General features: G+C 47.4%; 1 protein-coding gene across 2 annotated transcripts; it reads right to left on the bottom strand.

The window, feature by feature from the left end:
* Positions 1 to 2,430: 2,430 nt before the first annotated feature.
* NRIP3 (nuclear receptor interacting protein 3) lies at positions 2,431 to 14,029 on the bottom strand. 2 transcript variants are annotated; one of them, XM_054171877.1, is made up of 6 exons: positions 13,553 to 14,029; positions 6,929 to 7,111; positions 6,134 to 6,216; positions 3,249 to 3,388; positions 2,660 to 2,709; positions 2,431 to 2,560 (listed from the first exon to the last, which is right to left on the bottom strand). In XM_054171877.1, the coding sequence occupies exons 1-6, from the start codon at positions 13,724 to 13,726 to the stop codon at positions 2,459 to 2,461; spliced, it is 732 nt and encodes a 243-aa protein (XP_054027852.1). In that variant the 5' UTR covers positions 13,727 to 14,029; the 3' UTR covers positions 2,431 to 2,458. The 2 variants fall into 2 exon arrangements, with proteins under 2 accessions (XP_054027852.1, XP_009903467.2); XM_009905165.2 differs by having other exon boundaries at positions 2,660 to 2,712; positions 13,553 to 14,025.
* Positions 14,030 to 22,288: the final 8,259 nt, after the last annotated feature.

The following is a 22,288-nucleotide window of genomic DNA, read 5'->3' as shown; positions in this document are numbered from 1 at the left end:
ATGCCCAACATCACAAGATATTACTCTCAGTTTTAAAGCTGCCTCTTCAGCAGATGACAGGAAGTAATTCCCATTAGCTTTTTAAAAACCTAGAACAGTGGTGTTGTAGGAGGCCAGGCTCCCCCAAGCATCACTGTATGTTTGTTTTGGTTAGCAAGTAAGCAGCATGTAAGTAGCAACCCTGCTGCAGGACAGCAACACCAAATGAAATGTTTGCCTGGTGAAAACTCCCAGCTGCCCTGAGGGTGATGACGGCCAGTGTACATGCAAATAGAGACAGAAAATATGGCATTTCTGGCAGCAGCACAGAAGTCCAACTGGAGTCGATAACCCACACCAGTGCATAACCTGGGTGCTGCTGGTGCTTCAGACTGGGTTCTGGGCAGGCAGGTGGAGCCACCAGTCCTAGTGACAGGGGAGAGCTGGGGGCACACTGGAGCCTCCTGATATGCCCTGTGTGCTGCTTTCCAAAAAAATATACTTTTGTGATTATTTGTCGGGGTTTGGCTCAATACAGTCATTAATTTTCCGGACTATTCCCACCAGGAAGGCAGCAGAGACCTGCCTGGAGGATCCCTTCATGATGGGCTGCCCCTGTGCTGCTGCCAGCTCCATGGTGAGTTGGGGGCTGCAGGAGATCACCCCATGAACCCTCCCAAAACCCTGTTTCTGTGCTTCTGCTAATGCCACTGTAGAGAAGCTTATAACCTATTAATAATTCTGTAATTGCTCTCTCATCGAGCTACCAGTTGCATCCCTAATTACATGGCAACAATACTATGCTAACAGGATGAGCTATAGTTCCTAGGTGGTATTAGCATTGTGATTTTACTGTAACTTCCTGGTAATGGCTATTTGAATATGTCAATATCAATTAAGTGAATATAAATGCTTAGCCCCTGGAAAAATCATTGATAAAAATTTCATTCTGATAGCCTCTAATTACAGCTAAATACAATTTCTCTTTTGAGGCCACTATAAAAATTATTTTTCCTCCTCAGAAGATATTCAGAAGGTTTTCCCAACTGTTTGTAACAAAGAGGACACCATAGAAAAGTCCAGAAAATAAGCACACGTTTGTTTCTCAAAACCCATAGATAAACATGACAATATCTCTAAATTACTGGCTACTGAACAGGATTTCTTTTAGCTCTACTCAAGCTGTAGCCTAGTATAAATGTTTTCAAAGCAGGGCACTGCTGTTTCATCTGGAACAGTTTCAATTCCTCTTTATGCTTCCGAATTGCTGAAATAGGAAGGAAAAGACATTCAATAAAATAGGCGTTTTTCAAGGGGAAAAAACCCCAAACCAAACCAAACCACAAGATCTGGCCTTGAATGCAGTACCATGAAATAATGCAGTGGTGACAGAACTACACTATGCCCATTGCATGGGGCAAGCATGGTGTCATGCTGCAGTACGGTCTCCCTGTGGTGCTGTACCAGGTGCTCCCCAGGCTCCTGCACTGGCAGCACCTGTGGCCAGCAGCTGTCCCAGGCACACGGTGGGTGAGTGCCCTGGGCACACGCACTCTTGTCCTGACTCCCCGCACTAGTGGTGTGTACATCCCTCATGCACAATCAGCTCTTCCTTTGCTGCTCCCACCCAAGCTCCTTGAGCTCAGCAGTGCCCAGCCCAGCAGGGCTGAGCTGCACTGGGGCAGCAGGATGCCCAAAATGATTGTGGCTGGCCATGAGTGGCACCTAAAGAAGGTGCTGCCCTATATCATTCACCAGATGCTTTCTTAGGCAGTGAGCAAAAGGGTTTTAGATGGCCACGTGCACAGTGCTCATCGCTGAGCAACCACAAGCACTGCCTGCAAAGGCCGAGAGGCCTCTTATGCACATCCCCCTTCGCAAGCACCCAGCGCCTGCTGCTTTCGTAAGTCAGTCAGGACCAGTGTTGTCTCCTTTTCAGAGTGCTCAGCGAGGAGGAAACTCACACAGGAAGGAGGGGGATGGCCCTGCCTCCTGCCTGCCTGCAAAGCCATCTGACACAAGCTACATGCATTTACGAGGGACCAGGGTGGACAGCACATATTTCTCTTTCTCTAGGAACGTAAGGCTGAAAAAGTCTGGGGCATCAGGAGCAGCTGGTAGGAAGGCAGCTGAAGCAACATGGAAAGAAGCGGCAACACCGTTATCTCCAGGCAGGATCTCTCTGTCCTGCACTTTGCAAAACATCCATGTGGGTTTATTTGCCTTGCTTCATAAATATTTTCCAGAAAAAGATTTGCTTGGGGCCACTCTCAAAAGCAGCACTCAAGGACTCTTTCTAGTGACCTCTAAACGGTACATTTCCTAAGGCAAAAATCAATGAGCTGATGCAAGCAACTTCTGTTGGTGCTGGTGAGCTCTTGCTTGCCTGCAGCAAGGGGCTAGGGGCTCAGGCACGGCCACACTGGTGGCACTGCCATCAGGCTCAGCAGTGCAGACACAGCTCACCTCCCCAGACAACTTACTGCTCTTCCACCGCGGTGCTGCCACCACCCACAAATGGGATTTCTTCCCTCTCCATCTTCCCCAGAACAAGGTGGTCCTTCTCCATGTTTATGATACACTGTAGGAGAACAAGTGCCTTTAGTTAAGAGGCAAAACTGCAATTTGAAGTGGTCTCAGCTCTCCCACCAAGGGGAAATCCCTGCTGGAAAATCCCTACCTTCAGAGCTTTCAGTGTCTGCAGCCCAAGGGAGAAGGGTTTTTCACTGTCTTCTGAAAAATAAGAACATTCAGATGTATACATTCAAAATGTTCTCCCACACTTTTTGTCAATGACTTCATCCTTCTTCATAGCTGCTCTGCTAAACAAACCCCTGTTTAGAAAGGGACTGAGTTACAGTTCTGGGCTCCCCAGTTCAAGGATGGGGAACTGCTGAAGAGGGTACAGCAAAGGGCTATGAAGATGATTAGGGGGCTAGAACATGTCTCTTATGAAGAAAGGCTGAGGTGGGGATCTTATTAATGCTTATAAACACTCAAAGTGTGGGTGTCAGGAGGATGGGGCCAGCCACTTTTTCAGTGGTGTCCAGTGGCAGGACAAGAGGTAATGGGCACAAACTTGAACACAGGGAGTTCCATCTAAAGGTGAGGAGGATCTTCTTTACTTGAAGGATGGTGGAGCACTGGAATGGGCTGCCCAGATTGATGCTACAGTCTCCATCTCTGGAGTCATTCTGAAGCTTACTTTTTTTCCCTGGGGGTATGAGGGAGCAGAGCCCAGCCCATGCTGAGGACACACTCACACTCACCCACAACAAGGACAGCACACTCCACGGGCACTGCTCCCACCATGAGGGCGAGACACTCGATCTGGCCAATCACCTTCACCTTGCAGGGCAACGAAACCATCTCATCTTCACCAGGGAGTGCTCCAAGATGCTCCTTTAACCTGTGCATTGAAAACATTTCTGACATGAAGCAATCATGGTTCCACATTCAGCCCAGAAAATGACAAAAGGGTGTCAGGATTATTTCAGGTGAAGTTGTTTTTTCTGTCTAAGCCCCATGAACTAGTCTGACAACACTGATTAATTATTTATCTTCAGTTTCTCTTTTGAATTGAATGAGAATCTAATAGGAAGACAGTTTGAGGCAGCAAACCCTCCCTCAGATAAAAGCTGTATTGCTTTTGGGCTATTTGAGGCAGCTTTCTGCTGAGCTGCTTTGCAGCGGGGGGTGGGGGGGGCGGGCTATCCATCCATCCTCACAGGGACCAGCTTCTCTCAGAGGCAGAAGCCCCAGGACTGATGTGGAGATTGCCCTTGACATGCATCAGAGGTAAAAGAACCAAGAGAGGTAGCAAAGATAAGCTGGAGCCCCTTTGCCACCCCTCTTAGGGACTGACCTTAAAAAGCAGTGTGAACACAGCAAGTAGTTGTTCTTGAGTTCCTTGGCCCTGAGCTGGCTTTACTCTGGGTGCAGTCAGCTTCAACAACCACTCAAGGGATTCATGTGGTCTTTGGCTGTGGCTTTTGTTCCCCTGCATTTGTCCCCACCACAGGTCATAGACTGTAGTGCTGGGACCAGGACCTGAACAAAGCCAAGATACAGCTGGAGATGGCTACTCATTCTGGCAACCACTGACCTGGACAGTTTCTCCAGGTGTGACTAGGACTGCAGAAAGGCTGCAGGTCCTGGGACAGAGTAAAGCTACCTTCAGGGGAGTTGTTCCTCACAGCTGAGAATGACTCAAGGATGGATCGATAGCACCTGGGCAACACATAGCTGAAAGCTGGCCAGGGAACTGCAGCAATGTGAGGAGAACCACTGATGCAGTGACACATCTTGGAGAGGGGTTTGAAAGTACAAAGTCCTCAGCAGTGTGCAGTGACCAGAGCTGCTCCCAGAAGAGCTGCACCCACTCCTCTGTAGGGTATTCCTCGTGCCACGGAAGCCTGTGAGCTACGCCCATTGCTCTACCCAGAGGCAAGGGAAGATCTCCCACGCCATCACGACAAGGCACAAAAAGATTTTTAAGGAGAGGAAGAGCTGCATCTGTGCCTCAGGCACACACACAGACACCCTGCTTTTAGTCACTGAGCTGTGGGGGTCCTCTTGCCCTGGCAGGAACAAAGCCAAGTGGCCTAGCATGCCTCTTTCCTGCTGCTTTTCAGGGCTGGGTTTAAACAAAATCTGTGTTCTATCGCTGCCACACGTGCTGGACTGCTTTGAAGCAAAACATCCTGGAGCAGTGCCTGCTGTTGCACAGGACCTACCACAGCGACAGCAGAGCAAGTCAGGCATCCAAGCCCTGCTTCTAACCCACTTTATTCTTATCCCTTTAGCTTCTGTTCCCACAGACACAAACAGCAAAGGAGCTGTGGGAGCTGCTTGCAAGGTAGCCCTGCCTGCTGCCTGCCTGGGCTGGCAGTGCCAGGGAGATGGGCTGTCACTCTGGCCATGCTGTCTATCTCCACACATGATGATGCTCCTGCACACCCTGGAGTCCCACTTAGCAGGAACTGAAGCTCACTCATTGATGATTAGCAACACTGAGGAGGAACATGAGCCTTCTAACTGTAGCTGTCTGGCTGATGTCTACAAAAGTAGTCTCATTCAAATCAGGAGGGAATCCTCATAACCTGAGAGTGAAAACTGGGTCTAAGCTGTGTCTTCATCACTCTTTGAAAAGCAGGACTGCTGAAGCAGGCTGGTGCTGCAAAACCTATGCAAGGATACATGTAACACAAAGAGTAGACAAAATATCTCAGAGCATTGCCGTGCTATTCAGATGGGTTGAGCAACCAGAAAGCATCTTGCAAAATGAGACCTCTCCAAATGCACTGTTATCGCCCCTAAGCAGGCTGAGCAGCTCCACTGCTTGTGACAAGTTTGTAGATAGCATAGCCACCTTCCAGCCACTAAACTCTATTGTGCAAAGAAGTTATTACACTCTGGACAGAAACCAAGCACCTTTCATTCAGGATCATGCAGTGGTACTCAGGGAGAAACTGGAATTGGCTTTTGCATAATCACCACAAGTCAGCAATAAAAAAAGCAATGATTCCATGGGGGGGAAAAAGTGCCCAAATCTCCTTGATACCCTGTGAGCTGATGCCTGCTCCTGGGAGATCAGCCAGAGTTTTGCTGCACATGGCTGGCAGTCAGCTCTCTAGCACTACATAAATACATTTCCTTTCCCTTCAGCGAGGAGAAATTTCTTCTTGGGAGTAGCATGAGACACCACATTTTGAGCACATGCAAACACAACCACAGAGCTGCTCTACACCCATGCTGAGGCTAGCAGGAGCACGTCTCACAGCAGGGATCTGAAGGGCTGGGCTGGGCTGACCAAGCTCCACACCTGCCTGGGGGACACAGAAGGCTGGGCATGGGGGGTGAGGTGTGTGGGGCAGTGATGGCTCAGCTATTACACAAGACACTAAATGACAAAACCCTCTGAAGAGATTTGCTCAGAACTGAATAGATAGGTATAAGGGGGGGTTCTATTTCAGGTCCCTGCAAGGACATTTAAGTATAAGCCAGGGTTTGGTTGTAACAGGAGGCTCAGGGCCCTTCCTGGGCACAGCCCACAGCAGTCCCTTCCAGATTGGCTATGGCTGGCATGAGCAAAATCCAAGATCAAAGGGCTGTCACAAGTTCCCTCCAAACAGAAATCCAGCTGGATATTTACCCTAGCTTGTCCAGACAGGCAGATGACATGAAGTTGTGCTGTGAGCCAGTGTCCACCACAGCCTTCAGCTCCTTCCCCGCACACTGCAAGAGCAAGTAGAGATGGGAGGTGATGCATGGGATGCAAGAGGAGCACAGGGTGTCCAGGATCCCCACTCTGCACATAGTCCCCACCAAAAAGCCAACATCTCCTCATGCCAGTCCATCCCTGCTCCACCACATACAGTGCCCACAGGGTATCATCTTGTCCAACCCAGGCACTCTAAAGTTGGTTCTTTAGCTGCATTTCTAGTAAGGTGGTGCCACTAAACAACATGGTGTTGGATCCTGAGCCTCTTCCAGCAGCGTTTGCCCCTGGAAGAGAACAGAGGGGACAGGCCCAGGCAGAAGGAGATACTTTGGAGAGCAGGAAATAGAAAAGAACATAGGCGTAAGAAGGAGAGATGTGAAATTACTCAGTCTTGGAGAAAGAAGAGTGACACAAATAAGTTGTGAGCACAGGGATTCACCATGGATAATTGCCACACAGCATTTCAGCATGCTGCCCCAGCTGGCTACTACCCCTGCCCTGCCGTCTAAGGGAAGACATCGATCGGATCAGTTTTCACTGGGATACCCAGGTGGGCATCTGTGCCACAGCAGCCCTGAGCTGCAGAGGGAGAGCTTCTCCACAGCAGTGACAGCCCTGCTGGAGCATAGCCCCAGCTGCGAAACATGGAGAACAAGAGCACAGCCTGGGGCTGTCAGAAATAAATCTGGGGGAGGAAACCCCATGAGGTTGGGGAGGGACCGTTACCTGGCAGCTCACCACAATGAGCTCCTCCTCATCCTCCATTTTCCCTGAGCTGCCCAGTTTGGTTTCACTGAGCTTGTTGGTCTGTGCTGAGGTATCGCTCTTGGGAGTCCAGCTTCCTCGACTGCTTCGGAATTTTGACAAATTTGTCTCCATCAGGCGCTTCTGCAGGATATTATGGGGTTGCTTTAAGAAATAACACACAGAAGAGCAGGGTGAAGCCAGAGGAAAGACACGAAGTGACCTGCATCACCAGCCAGCTTGTGGTGCCTGTGGGCCAGCAGTGCCTCATGGGTGGGATGCCCTGAAGTCTCTCTAATTCCCAGATGGCGTGTACTCTTCCTAGCCTACATCTGTTTGCTCTTTTGCCAACTCTGGCTTAGAGTAAAGATAACTACTTTGTACTGGCAAGGGAATAATCCTTTCAAAATATTAACCAGAATTTGGAGGGAGGGATGCTTTTCTTTTTCTGAACTCAAGTTCAACATTTTATTTCATATAGGAATCAAAATAAGTCAGGCTTTTCCAAACTGGTGTTTCAGCCATAACTGTCTTCATCTGTTGATAAGGACATCAGGAATTCTGCAGTGATGTGAAAAATGAAGAGGTAACAAATTACCTTCCCAATTACATCCACCACCTAAGTATGAAAAATGCACATGGACTTACTGAATGAACACAGCACTGACACTGCTGGCACAGGAAATATGTTTCCCAGTTTCCACCCATGGCAATGCTCTTTGCATGAATCAGCCCAGACATGAAGAAGTTGTTTAGGGTATCTGTGCCTTGGCATAACTACAAGAAGAGAGCTACAGATGGTGTCTATCATCAGACTTGTCTAGTCTTTAGATCAGAACCTGGTCTAAAATTGCCCTGCATCTCACTTTCCTCTGCATTTGTTTTTAGCTGCTAAGGGTGAGTAAATGGGACCAGTCCTGGGTGCCACACCATGGGATGGAGAGGAGAAGAGGGCAAGAGGTAAGATCATCTGAGGTAGATAGGCATTCTCCTGAGAACCCCTGAACAATTCATAAAGTAGCTTTTCACTGTCTCTGTCATTCCCATTTGCTCTGTGAGAAGCATGCTCTCAAAATCTCCTCCAACTGCTTTCCCAAAAGGCTTTTAATGTTTAATGTTCATCACAGACAGATGCTCATACTCTGCTGGAGGTGAAATGACTCTGCTTGATTATCTGCTTATTTCTCTGCCTGGTTAGTCTCCACTCCCATTACTGCCCTTTCCTTCTGAATTTAATTGTCCAGTGAGACCTTCTTACTTGCCTATCCCTGAATTTTTGCATTTGTACTAAGTATGTCTGTGTGTCTGCAGAGACATCTAAAACAGTAAACCTCCTCATCTTGAGAGAATTTCAATGGAATCAGGATCACTTTGAAAACCCCAGGCCATGGTTCCCTGAGCTGCCAGGTCACCCCTCACCTTTAAAATAACCTGTGTGGTGTGTTAAATAACAGCACTCACAAAAGGCTAATGCAGCTGGGCATCACCCTGAAATAACTGTGACCATATTAGTGCTTCAGATCCTGCTGTAGGCACAACATGGGCCATTAAAGTGGACCTGGCTGATGAGATCTGGTAGATGCAACCAATAACCAGTGGTGACTGAGACACATAAACTCCATTTTCCCCCCTGCTTCTCACTGTTCTTCTGTGTACAACCTGTGACTTGAAAGGAAATAAAATGTCATGACCAATTTTAGTTGCAGCTGCTATATCTGACCAGCACATCCTGTGTAAAAGCAGTAGTGTAGCCGTGCTCCCAGTGACAGGGAGGGATCAGATCCAACATTGTGCTGTCTTCTTCACATAAAGTCATTACAATGCTTCAGTGTTGCTCTGGTGACCACCAGACTGAACAGCAAAAATCAGTGCATTACTCAGCTAGATGAAAGGCAGGAAGGCTGGTTTCACTAGTCTGGTAATGGACCTTCTGATGAGGGATGAGCAAATCAGTTTGGAAGCAAGGGCTCCCTTACACGAGTCAGAAACCACAGGTGCATACTCAGCACTGTGATCACCTCCAGGGCTCCTCATCTGAGCAAAAATTCAAGCCAGGGTTTTCTGACAGTGGATGGCATGTCCTTCTTGCCCTTTATGTTTACCTGATTTCAGGCACACACCTGGAGGACTAACTCTTCACAGCATAAAAAAAGCAAATACAAATGAGGCAATAGGGGACTAGAGCAGTAGAGGAGTACAGTCCCCAGCTGGCCAGAAGACAACTGTCACACAGTTGTTATCAGCCCAGCTTAGCCAGGACCAAGAGAAAACTCTAAATGGCATCATCCAGGACAGTCTCAGTGCTCTTCTGATCTGACTGGCCTCAATCACATTGCCAAATACAGTATCACAGTATCACTAAGGTTAGAAGAGACTTCAAAGATCATCGAGTCCAACCTGTCACCACAGACCTTATGACTAGACCATGGCACCAAGTGCCACATCCAATCCCCTCTTGAACACCTCCAGGGACAGTGACTCCACCACCTCCCTGGGCAGCCCATTCCAATGACGAGTGACTCTCTCAGTGAAGAACTGAAGAACCAGCTACCAGCACACTTATCATTGCTATTTTACCTGCCATCTACCCTTGATTTAAACCTAGAATTTTCACAGTAAGTTCTCCTGTGGACCATTAACCAGTTACACATGTGGTTTTTCCCAGGCCCTGGTTTGATGAGCCCTATGTGAGATCCATCACCTAAAGGACAAAGCATCAAACTCAGCAAGCACAAGTTACCACCACAAACAGGACTCTTGTGTTGATGCTTGCTCTTCTGAAAGCTGCAGCGAATCCTGCCTTTGGGGGGAGAAATATTGCTTATGCTGTGCTCCAGTACAGAAATAATCTAGCAGGAGGGGGCTGAAAAGGCTCCCTGCAGCACCATCCTGTCTCAGGCTATTAATTAGTTTGCTTTAACTTGTATTTCCCATGACTTCTGTGTGCAACAGAGTGAGGGATGTTAGTCACGGAGATGACTCAGTGATGGATATGTACTTGATGAACAGATAATGTGCCTGGGGACTTTTCCAAATGCACATTTTGCTGGAACACTGCAAGCAGACCATGTCTGGGAGGGAGGCAGAGGAGGAAAACCTCACCATGATAGTGATGGGGAAGGCAGCTGTGTTCTCCCTCCAGAGTGGGGGCCACACAGCCAGGACTGGTGTTCGAAGTAACCCGGATTACCTGGTGCTGTAAAGCTGTGCTTTGCACAAAACCTTTGGAAGTATTATTTTTAAAAAATATGAAAAGTTACATACTAGCATGTGCAAAGTGCAAAGAATTAGCTATTTCCTAGTACCATTCAACACAACATAAAAATCATCCACCTGGATTTTCCATCCCTACACCTTGCAAAAACCTATAACCCCTAAAAAAAGTCACAGCAAAACCCAAAAAAAAAAAGTGAGTGGAAATAGCAGCTCTTGCTAAACTTATTTACCACTGTCTGTCAAAACCACAAATAATTCTGTCCAGTTTTGCTCCTCTCTTATTTATAAGCAAGTGCATCACTGCAGCTTGCAGTATCCATCTCTCTGGCATGTTTCCTGATATTTTGGCTTCAAGATCTGGGGATAACAAGACACATCAACAACAGTTTCACTCAGGTAAGTCAGGAAAGATGCCAGCTTCTCCTCTCTCCAAACCCATCTCAGAAGGTTTTCCCTCTCCTCTGTACCTAGGCAGCAGAAGAAAGGAATTTTAACACACCAGCAGAGCTCATCACAAGAAATAACTGGTTTCTCTCTCTTTTTCCCATCTTTCATTCAAATTCTCCTCTTGTACCAGCAGTCTGTGCTCACAGGCTGTCAGCACCAGTTACAGGGGGCTGAGATGTGTCACAAGATGCTCCCTGATCTCTTGCACCCCTGTGTGCCAGCCTGCAGCTAGGGCTCTGACCAAAATACTGCACTTAATGTCAAGACTCAACAAACACTGGGGAGTGCACAGAGGAAAGGGGGCAAACAAGAATGCACTGCAAGGTTGTACCAGCTACAGGAGCAGGAGATAGGGCACAGGGGCACCCAGAGCTGCACTGAGGACCTAGGAAGATCATGGGCATTTGGGGAGAGGGAAATGCTTTGGGGTTTTTGTTACTTGTTATGGGATCAGAAGCCCATATCCCAGCCAATAACCATCTTATGCCAGTTTTTTGGGGGTTTGGGGAAGAGGTTAATAGTGAGGCATCAATTCAAAACCATTTCTGCTCAGGACGTCCAGTCCTACACTTGCCAAGAACAATGTATGCTGTCCTATAGCTTGGTCTTATCCTAGGCAAACAAAGGGGAATATGTAAAGGGAGTGAGGAGCTGCAGGGCTTTGGTGTGACACAGAATGCACTGAAAAATACTAATGGCTTAACATAGATAATTACATCAAACCTGCCTACACAGGGCATCACCAGGAGAGATGTTTCAAGAGCCAGGGGGATAGCAGCATACCCACCCTGGTGACCTGCTGCTGCCTCACTGTGCAGCACCCCCTGCCCTGCAGCCAAAATGAAGGGAAGACTTGTCTCCCAAATCAGAATGGTCGCTACCCTGGACAAAGACCTCTGATGCCTTTGGGCCTCCTGACCACACAGCTTAATGCTTCTGGACCTGGACCTCTGAGTCTGGGGACATGCCAAGGTAGGGTCCCATGTATCAGAGGCTTTTAGTTCTTCTCCAGTCTCAGAGATACATGTTCTCCTGCTCCTTCTGGGGACAACTCTTATGGTATCCAGACAGTCACAGCACCAGAGAGACATGATGGGCCCTCCTGAAGCGATGCTTGCTGCTGTCCCAGCTGTGTGCAGTGTGAGCATGGCAGAGATGTCAGCTGCAACATGACCCATTGCAACAGATCTGAAATTCATGGCACTTTCTCTGGGGCTGCAGGGACAGGCATGAGCATATGCCAGTGCTGTTGCTTTGGGCACTTCCCAGATGCCCCATGGGGCAGCAGACTGTGGCCAAGGTGAGTCCCAGCTACATATGCCTAGCTACAATGTGCTGTGGAGTGGGAACAAGTTGGTTTTGCAGTGGGGTTGCACATACCAGCTCAGTTCTCACTCCATCCTTGCCCAGAGATGCACCACAGCCAGGGTAGCCAGAGTGCTTCTGCTATACCAGACCTCCTTTTAGTACTTGGAGGTGATCAGGAGCTGTGGACCATCCCAGGGCTTCAGCACATTCCTGGAGAGAGCTCCTCCACATGTAATCGCCTTGCAGGGACTGTGGGTGCAGCAGAGACAATGCTGCAGCCACAACTCAGCTAGCACAGACACAGGAACAGGAACAAAACTGGGGTGACATTTCTGTGACCAGGGCCATGGCAAGGACACCCATGCTCTCTGCCCTTGGCGCTGGGGCCAAACCTGTTGCAAGGACAAGGACTTCAGTGCTCAGTGTTCCTGATTCCTGCTACCTGTTGCTTCTCTCACTTGACCAGAGCAGAAAGCCCTGTCATCAGGGTCTCAGCCCTGCATGCTGTGGATTGCTGAGCCATAATATAGAATCATAATAGTTCCTACATCATGCTCTGAAAGGCATTTTGTATCTCTCTGACAGAGCTGCTGTTCAGTGGTGACCCAAGAAGCTCCTTCCAATGCTTTCCCTGGGGAGAAGCCTTACTCCCTATAACTGCAAAACATTTGAGATGCCAAAAACCTCACCTCCATGCACACTGCAGAGAACAGCCAACTCACTGCACTCATTTCAGCCAGGCAGAACCAAGCCCAGATTAGCTGAGTAGGAAAGCTGTGACAGGATACAAGTACCCCGCTGAAAATAAAAAGATCCACTTTTATCAAGAAACCTGTACCCAGCCTTGGAAAAGGCAAACTCTGTGTATGTCTGTGTCTGTGTGTGTTACAGGGTGCAAGAATTTTGAAACAACTGGGCAAAAAAAAGGTAAGGATGAGCTTTCCTTGGTATTTTCTAGATTGTGCTCCTTGCATCAGAACTTTTGATTTTATATTTCAGCATCATTTCCTGTTAGAGAAAGATCAAACATTTTTGCACATCAGTACACAGAAATGTTCTCTGGCCAGTGGACATGAAGAAGAATGTTGTATGGGAGCTACATGATCCCATGGATCATTGCATATGGAAATGTTTAAAACCTAGAATTATGTATCTTCATTTTCAACCCCCATAGCTGCATAAGCCTTTGTCAAAGTGTAACCTTTGCCAGTTTTATGATTCGAAGTTCTAGTAGCTGCACTTTATAGGATCTTGTGTGAAGCTTGCTGTGCACATACATGGATCACAGACAAACATACGTGTATATATGTATTACATGAAGCCATTTTGCTTTGCTTTACTTTGATTCAGAAAGGATTTCTGTACTGAAAACAGTACAAAATGTAAATGTAAAAAACCTTAGCTCTTACATCTGAGTGCCAGACATCAGAAAGCACCTGCCAGCAAAAAGCAGCCCTGGTGATAACTAGCATAATTTACCTACTCCCTGTCCTTTACATACAAATTACTCAGGTTTTAAAATGAATTTCCACAAGCAAGCAACCTTTCCTCCTAACAGAAAAATAGCACACACACACAAAGATAGTGCCCTACCAGCTTCTTAGTCCCCTTCCAGTAAACACAATAAAGCCTTACGGTATCTTTTGAAGTCCCCAGCTTCTTCAGTCCATCCAGAGGGAGGAGATCTGCAGAATCCTTGTGAATAAACTGAACCGCCTGCTTCATCCTCCTCTGCTGGCGGAGAGATGCCGCTTCCCTGATCTCCACTTCCTTTCTACTCGGCTCTGTCAGGACACCCGAATAAAACATCTTTCCACGGCTCACTTCTTGAAGATGTGCCTCTCGAAGAGATGGAGACAGAGAGATGCTCTCTCTCTCCTGTGCTTTATAAGGGAGCCTGGTGACGTTCGGAGACCGGCAGGTACTCCAGCCGGCGCCGCCGAGCCAAGGAGGGCTGGGCACTCTGCGATACGTTGCACAAACAACGGCAGGGGAGCTCAGGCTCTGGCTAAAGGAATAAATCTGTGCCGTTCCTCCTCGCTGCCTCTCCTGGAAGCAAGACTAGTCGCAGGCATCCAGCGGCTCTCAAAGCCCCCCAGAAGCCTCACGGGCAGGAAAGTGAGTGCCAAAGCACCAGCAGGCTGGTGCTCTTTTTTCTGCCCGTGAGGCTGCTGGGGGGCTTTGAGAGCTGAAAACAGCCCAGCCAACCTCTGCAAGCCCAAGTGTTTTTGGCCTGAACAGGGAGTCTGAAGTATCATGGCAGGTGGTCCTGGATGCTGCTGCCCCTTCAGCCCCATATGGGCCATGCAACTGGCCACACTGAGGATTGCTCCCTTTCGTCTGGGGACAGCAGGGCTAGGGGAAGCTCTGGATCCTCAGCCTCACCAAAATATTGTAGGCACCAGTCTGCATCATCACTGTCTACTCAAGTCCCCAAGAAGTGCAAGAACTGTCACAAAAAATTATCCTAGTCAAGTTAGGGCACCCCAAATGTAGTTTTACACAAGGTTTCTATAGCTATCAAATATTCAGGTACAGTGCAGCTTGTCTACTCACTAGCATCCATGCTACTGTTTACTAGTCAGAATAAAACTTCATAAAGCATCTAGTTTTTCAGCATTCTAGTTGCTTGTCTGTCCATCCAGATGTGGATGGAGTCACTTTTGGTAGAGTTACTTATCTCTGATTCCAGACAATGCTGAGAGAGTTTCCAAGACACTTCAGAGGGTGAGGATGATGGCACTATCTTGGTTGTCCAGGGTATCCTTTATCCTTCACTGGCAGCTCTAGGTTTCCAAGAAGCAAAGTCTTTTTATTTCTAGGGCTGGGCTGTCCCTTAGCTTGTTTCACTTAGGCATGAACAATACCAAAGTCTCCAGTGAAATTCTACTAGCTCATTACATTACATGATGTGAACTAATATACACTAACAAACTTAATTAACCTTCGTGCTGTAAAGACTGACTGGTAGTTAGGGAAGGGGATTTTCTGAACAGGACTCATGGGTTTCTTCCACTACAACAGAGAATTTTTAACTGATCATCTCTCACCAGAAAGGAATGGCCCAAATGTTCCCAGCAGCACAGCTGGGGCAGCAGGTACCCAACTGAACCTTCTGCTTTCCAAGTGATTTGTTGCAAAGAATAGGTGCGGGATTAAAGACAGCTCTACCTCAGAGAGGCTGTAGGAATCCAGAAATGCCCACATGGGTTTGGATCTTGTTAAACTAACAGAGACCTCTGAAGCACAAGAAAGGCAGAGCTTAGCCCAGGATTCATGCCAAGCCTGATTTCCACAGCACTTCTGACCCCACTTTGCCGCCCCACAATATGGCTTGGGCTCACACTGGAAACACTCCTGTCTCTGACAGGAAAGCAAAAGGGGAGGCTAGAGAAAAGTACCTTGAAAAGAGACACAATGTAAAGTGGGGGTGACAGAGAAAAAAAGAGGGATTCCCCTGAAAGCAGGCAGGGAAAGACATTCCTTTGACAGCAACTGAAGAGAAATCAAAAAATACAGCCAACATGAAGGCAGTAAGAACACCAAACAGGCAGAGTCACTTTAAACCACAGTACCACAGTTTCTCCTTCCTCCCTCCTCTGATCAGGGAAGGAACCAGGCAGGATCTGGACCCCAGCAGCTGTCCTCTGACCCTGACCTGTGCCAAGGGGCCAGCTCCAGCAGCACAGAAACAGACATTTATTTCTTTATCTTGGCACATTTCAAACATACAGCTCAGCTGATCTGAGGATACTGAGGACTGCTGACAGCCCCTTTGCAGTTGAGGGGTGACAAACAGCCATGCCCACAGCACTGGCATCACACAGCCCTGCTTCTCACATGGGGACAGTGTTGACACTGAGCAGGGCTGATGCCAGATGTGTAAACTGTGGGTAAAGACACATCTGAGCTCTACAGCCATGGCCAGACTCTGCATGTGCAGCCTCTCCTCATGCAAGCTGGGGGTGAGGTGGGGGAAAAAATGAGAGTGCAGAGTACAATGAAACCCAAGCCAAATATTTCACAGCCTCACATAAAGGCTCTTATACATGAGCCAGCCCCAGCTAGGTGAAACTCTCAGCGTGCAGAAGGATAACAGGGCTGGTCTGAAGGGGGATATATTATTTCTCCCTGCACTGACTTGGCTCATTACATGACAGGACCATTGTTCCACTATAGGCAAACATGCCCAGGAGGATAAAAGCACCTTATTTTTCACCCTGGGAGCTATTTGGCACTTATCCATCTGATTAAATAAAGATGTATGACTACATTTGCACTCTCCCAAAGGCAAGGAGGCAGAGAAGAAAGCAGGGCTGCCACTGAAACCAGGAGACATTTTTTAATGTAAAACCTCTGTGAGGAACAGTGCTCTGCCTGGCACACTAGCAAATGCCCACTCAGCTCTTGCTTATGGCAAGAAGAGTAAAGCTGCAAAAGCAGGTGGAGCATGAAAAGACCCCCTCACACTGAAGCTCCAAAACTGCAGCCTGTGTTTTATTTCAGCAAACAAGCATTTTGTCCCAGCCCTACGATTTCATTTCTGCTGTGTATTACGAATGCACCTTCTGCCAACAGATCAGAGTAAAATCTGCCCAGTGCTCAAAAGCAATAAATTAGACAAAGGCCCTAATTCCCCTCTTGATTTTTAATCCTGGGAAAGGAGAAAGTGGGAGGAGTAGTAAATCATCTGCTCAAATGACTCAGGATTCACACTGAAACGGGGACTCCATTTGCATATTTCAAACCCAGTGCTTACCTTCCTAACTGGTCATTTGCCTGTGACAGGTTAGACAGGGGGTTTTCTGCCCCTTCCCCACCCTGTAGTGTGTCTAAATTGGAGCACACTTCAGAAAAGCCTCTTCCTCTCACTGGAGATGGGTCTGTGCATCACCATTGCCCCCTGCTCAAGACAAGCCCTGAGGACAAAACCATCCTTCTTGCTCCTGACCCCAGAGCAGCACATGTGTTTCATTGCACAGTATTATGTCAAGGCTGGTGCACAAAGGAGGCTGTACAACACTGGGATGGAGAAAACCCCTCCAGGACGGGCTGGCTCTGCTAAAAAGCTAAGGTGCCTATTGCTGCCAGCACAGACAGGTGGCTGGGGACAGCACGTGCTAGAGACCCAAAGTAGATGGCTGGCACTCAGGGCATCTGTTGGCCCAGCAAAGCTGAGGACAGGGGTGCTTTGTGCTGCTTCCAAACCCACTGCAAAGAGAGCAATGGGGAAACACTGCTCTCCCAGGCCTTTCCAACCTGTGCTTGGTCTGCACAGCTGGGGACAGACAGGTGGTACAGAGCAGCAGCTCAAGTGCTGATGGAGGGAGGGGAGAGGACATGCAGTGCTCAGGAGCTTATCAGCCACCCTACATGGAAGACAAAGTGACACAGGTTCTGCCTGCAAATACAATTTACTTCACAAATCATGTAGAGTGACTGAGCTAAACACCATTTACAGCCCATTTATACAGGCTTAGTACCAGTCATGCCTGTAGCTGAATCAGCCCAAGGAAAGCAGAGTGGCAGAGTTTCGTTCACACCTCCATTTCATCTCCTCTCTGGATGGAAAGGAAAGCAGCAGCAGGCAAAGCATGAAGTGGGGCGGTCCTTCTTATTTTTTTTCTTTTCTTTGATTTCTCGTCTTTCCTTAAAAAGAAGTGATCTGTTAGTGGCTGCCACATCCTGAAGAGAGGCAGGATGCCCCAGAAAACTCAGCAGGGAGGACAGAGCGGTGTCATTTCTCTCCCAAAATGCATTAACATTCTTCAGGAACTTCATCTGGGTAACCGGGTAGGGAACGGTGAACAGCGAGCAGGTGACGTCCCGCCCTAGCACGCATCCGTAGCAACCTCGGTCTGTTTTGTGCAATAATAAGATTATTCCAGGACAACATTTTCAAAATCATTAATTTTATGAAACATTAATGCGTGCTGGTTCTCACCCTCCCACATACATGCTGGAGTTGAACTTCAAATATTTATTTTGAAGTAAGCTACACATACATCCAAAGTGCCAACCATAACTACATCATTCAGATTCCCAAACCACAGGGGATTTCGCTTCCCCTCCCGACCTGCAAAAGGCAGCTTGTGTGCTGAAGGCTTCCTTGGCTGCCGGGGCATTCCATGCCATAAATTTTATATTCAGGTCATTAAAGATATAGGAGGGATCTTGTTAGGCTAAACCAATATGAGTCGTATCACATTACACAAACACAATTTTCTCACTCCTTTTCTAACTTTCCAACAGCCTGACACCCAGAGACCAAGGAGTGGCAGAGACAGGCATGTAAGAATTGCTGCTGCTGCTAAAGGTTCCTGAGCTCTGAAAGGCAGGAGGAAGAGGGCGCTGCTCTTCTTCACATCGGGTCCTATGGCAGTCCAGAAGGAACTGCTCAGAAATAAGAGCGAGCCCGTCGTTGCTCCCTGAAAAGCAGGGGGCTGACTCCAAAGATTAGTAGAGGGCAGCCAGGGGACAAAGGCTTCCAGATGAGTTCTACAACGAAAGAGATCACATTTACAACCAAGCAGTGTGGTTGGGATGTCCTGGCTCCTCTGAGAGTCAGTGGAAGACACGCAATAACTAGATTGCCACTATAAAAAAACACCCTGCTTCCTGTTAGGCAAGGTGATTACCTCCAGGGTTCTCTTCCCTACAGCCCCCTGTCTTCATCAGTATGAAATGAGCACCGGCTCCAGGATAAAAGTTGTGCTGGGGAAGTGACCGAGGCCACAGTCTTGGTGCTCTGCCCTCACTATGCAATAACAGGACCCAAATCATTGCTGAAACTTGAACTGAGGATGAGAGCAAACAAAGAAGGCCTGAGTAGGAACAAGGTAAGAAAAGTATGACAGCTTATACAGCAAAAGGGGTCTTTTAAACCTTGTCTTGGGCAACAAGTTTAGAGCCAGCACCAAAATGTCCAGGCACGGTGAAGCACAGGTATTTGAAAGCTCCCTGCCACAGGGGGGAACTCTTGGTCCTTAAAGGAGTTTCCAAATCTTTTAAAAACTTTCTCTGCTTTTTTCCTCACTTTCTAGGTAGAGAATGTTCCTCTGCCAAAGTATAAATTGGCTGCAAAGGCAATTCTCATTCGAGGTGCTTCAGAGTGGTGTGGTTCCTGAATAACAGTACCTGGGGAGAGGGAGGGAGAATTTACCTCCTGTGAAATTTACCTCCTGATGAACACAAATCTCAGAATATAAATTACAACCAAGCAATAAAATTATCACTTTGTTTCTGGACCAGGACTAGTACAGGTCTGCACTGAAACAGTATTGCCTTTTGAAAGGTTCCTGTGTGGCATGCTCAGTTTACCAGGTGATGGTGACAAAAATGACAGAGTATCTCCAGTGGCAAAGTAAGCAAGTTGAACAGAATTGGAATTTCCAAGCCCTGAGGTGCTTGCTTCAACTTGTGCCAGTGTGGGATTCACCAAGGGACAACACTCCTACTACAACAGACTGATTGTGAACCTCTTTTGCCTCTACCAGTTAGAGAAACATTCATAGAGATATTTCGTTTGACATATTTCTACCTTGTTATGGAACTCAGATCCAAGACAGCTTTGTGCCACTCCTGCAGAAGAAAGGCAGAGTGTGTATATGTGTGGGGTGGTCCTGCAGAGGGAAGGTTTACAAATATACCAGCAGTCAATGGACTCAGGATTTGAATGCTTTAGATTTTCTTATTTTTAATAATAATAACAAAACAACAACAACAAAACAAAAAACAGCTTCAAGGATTAAATCCTGAGTTCATCAAATGCATCTATACATTTTTGTTTTGGAACTCTTACACAAATAAAAATTTGAGCCTAAGATCTTTCACAGTATCCATTTAAGATAAAAATATGATTTACACCAGCATTAGAGAGGTCACCACAGTGGCAGTCAAACACAGGATCTCTCACCTCTGTGGAGCTCTTACATTTAGTTTATGAAGCCAAAACTCCAACACTCTCAAGAGCTGCAAGGGTAAGTGAGCTACCATTGTATGCCCCTCCACACAGCACATACAAAACTGCAGCAGCTCGTAACGGCTGAGATTTAGTGAGACACATCACTGGATACTCAGTGCTAATATTTGCTAAGGCACAGAATCATCAACAGTACTTCAATGTAACTCTCCTAACACAGAGGTTGTGTTTGCCATGTTGTGGTTTAGTCAAATATCTCCACCTTCAAGTCTGGTCAACTGAAAGATACTTCAACTCACAGTATGTCTGAAAAGCCAGGCAGCTGTCCCAGGAGAGCAAGAGCATGTGCACTGCAGGTATGAACCATGAGACACACAGTGCTATTGATTACCTGTGCACTTTGAGGTGTTTCTGCTCTACCTTGGGTAGAATTCTCCACAAGATCATCAGTCCAGCCACTGATAGGAGTCCGAGGCGAGCAACTTCCTCTGAAACAATGGAGGGAATTGTAGCTGATTATACACACAGTTTTATTTCCAAAGACAAACCTTCAGAATCCATTACTGACATCTATTAAGAACAGAGTCACAAGAGGAATAGGGTTAGGCAGAGTGCCAGATTAACTCACTATTCTCAGAAGTGAAGAACAGCAACCAAAGATATTAATTCACAGCCCATTTCCCCCACCTTACTTTGGGGTTTATTCTGCCTAGAAAGGAAAAACTTGCAATTTGCACACTTCTTCAGTAGTAACATGGAAAAGTGGGTGGAAGAGTTTTGACTGATGGTCAGAATTCAGTTTAGAAGATGATCTCCTCCCACTGCAATCTGAAGAGCTAGTAGTACCTGGCCCAGCAGCACAGGTCTTCCTAGGCTCCACATTTGCATTTGCAAAAACAGAAGAATGCAAAATTTAAGGTCACTTACAAAACCATGTCCTCTTCACAGGAGGCTGATCAGAAGCAGGGGTTGAGCCCAAGAGCTGCTAAACAAAGAAAACCTGAATTGTGCATTTTGACTACTGGTGCTAATGCCCTCAGAAAAGCTGTTTGGAGCTCCTGTCACAGCTACCTCAAGAACATTTCACTCCTTGGTGTTTGTGCCCTTCAGAGAGTTGCCAGTGGACTGGAAGAACTCTTTCAGATTTCATGAAAGCTGATGAAGCCACACAAAACAGCAGAAAGTTTTTCCTCAGGTGCATTCACACATCTGTGCAGGAAGACAGAAGCACACCATGAGCTGCTGTGCTAACCAATCCCCCAGATTTCAGGCCCCCTGCTACAGACCACCTAACCCAAACCCTCTCGCCGTTTGGCAGCATGGGTTTTAACAGCTTTTTCTGATTTCTACATGCTGCCCTCTCGTGGGGAGCGCTCCTGATGGTACCTGCTGCCTTGGCACAGCTCTGAGCCCTGTGGCACAGCCAGCATAAACAGGGCAAGGGTACAGGGAGCTGTCGTCTGCCAATATCTTCAGGAAATGCCGTCTCACATAGGCCACCACAACCTATTCCTCATTATCACACCTCGCCAAATCCTCAAGAACTGCCTTATTTAAGTCCCTCCACAAAATGCCAGGCAAGAATGGACCCTGAGAGATGTCTGAGGGAGGCTCTAGCATCTTATGTAAAGGTGTGTCAGAGCATGTGCTCTCAGCATCCCTGAAGCCAGACCTTCAGATTTGACTTCTCCATTACCGCACATAGAAACACATCCTGCTGGGGCAGAGAGCTACGGACCTTTCTTATCCACTCCAAGAGCAAATAAGGACAAGTTGGAGATGTGTTCTGTATGGAGCTGGGATAGTTATTTGCAGCATGCTTATTTCAGTACTGCTGTGCTGCCTCAGGCACTGGCTGAGGGGCTTTCTGGACTAGCCCAGGAAGACAGCAATGCCTGCAGTGTGAAGCATTCAGCTCCTAGAGCTAAGCTTCCTACTTCCAGTGAATGCAGCTGCTGTTCTCAGCATGGATGAGCCTTTTCAAGGTTTTATTTTTGTAAGTTTGCTGAGAGAATTAGCACCTACAGGAGCTGGGGCGCAATAGTTAAGCTGTGTAAGCCAGACAAGCCCCCTGAGCACTTTTTTGCCAGTCCTGTTTTAATAACTGGTACCTCTCAGCTTTTCCACACAGCCCCTCACATCACCACTACACCAGTAAGAGCAAGCTGGAGGCCACCCAAATTAATGAGTAGGGCTGTGTCACAGACAAGCTTGATTGCTAACACAGAGATGCTGAATCCTTGTTTTCTGGAGTGTTTTCTTAATTTCCACATTAAACTCCTGAGAAGTCATGATCCCCTCTTTTACCCTAAACTGCTGGGTATTTGTTTGCTGGTTTTATTCCAGCCAGCACCTCCAGAAGCCAGTTGAGCTGGTGTTTTGCAACAGGTCTTTCAACCGTCAATGGGCCATGCACAGCTACAGAGTCTGGTCACACAAAGGAGGGTGCT

The sequence above is a fragment of the Dryobates pubescens genome, chromosome 22, assembly GCF_014839835.1.
Source record: "Dryobates pubescens isolate bDryPub1 chromosome 22, bDryPub1.pri, whole genome shotgun sequence".
Classification (NCBI taxonomy): Eukaryota; Metazoa; Chordata; class Aves; order Piciformes; family Picidae; genus Dryobates; species Dryobates pubescens.
This window is presented reverse-complemented; position numbering and strand designations above follow the sequence as displayed.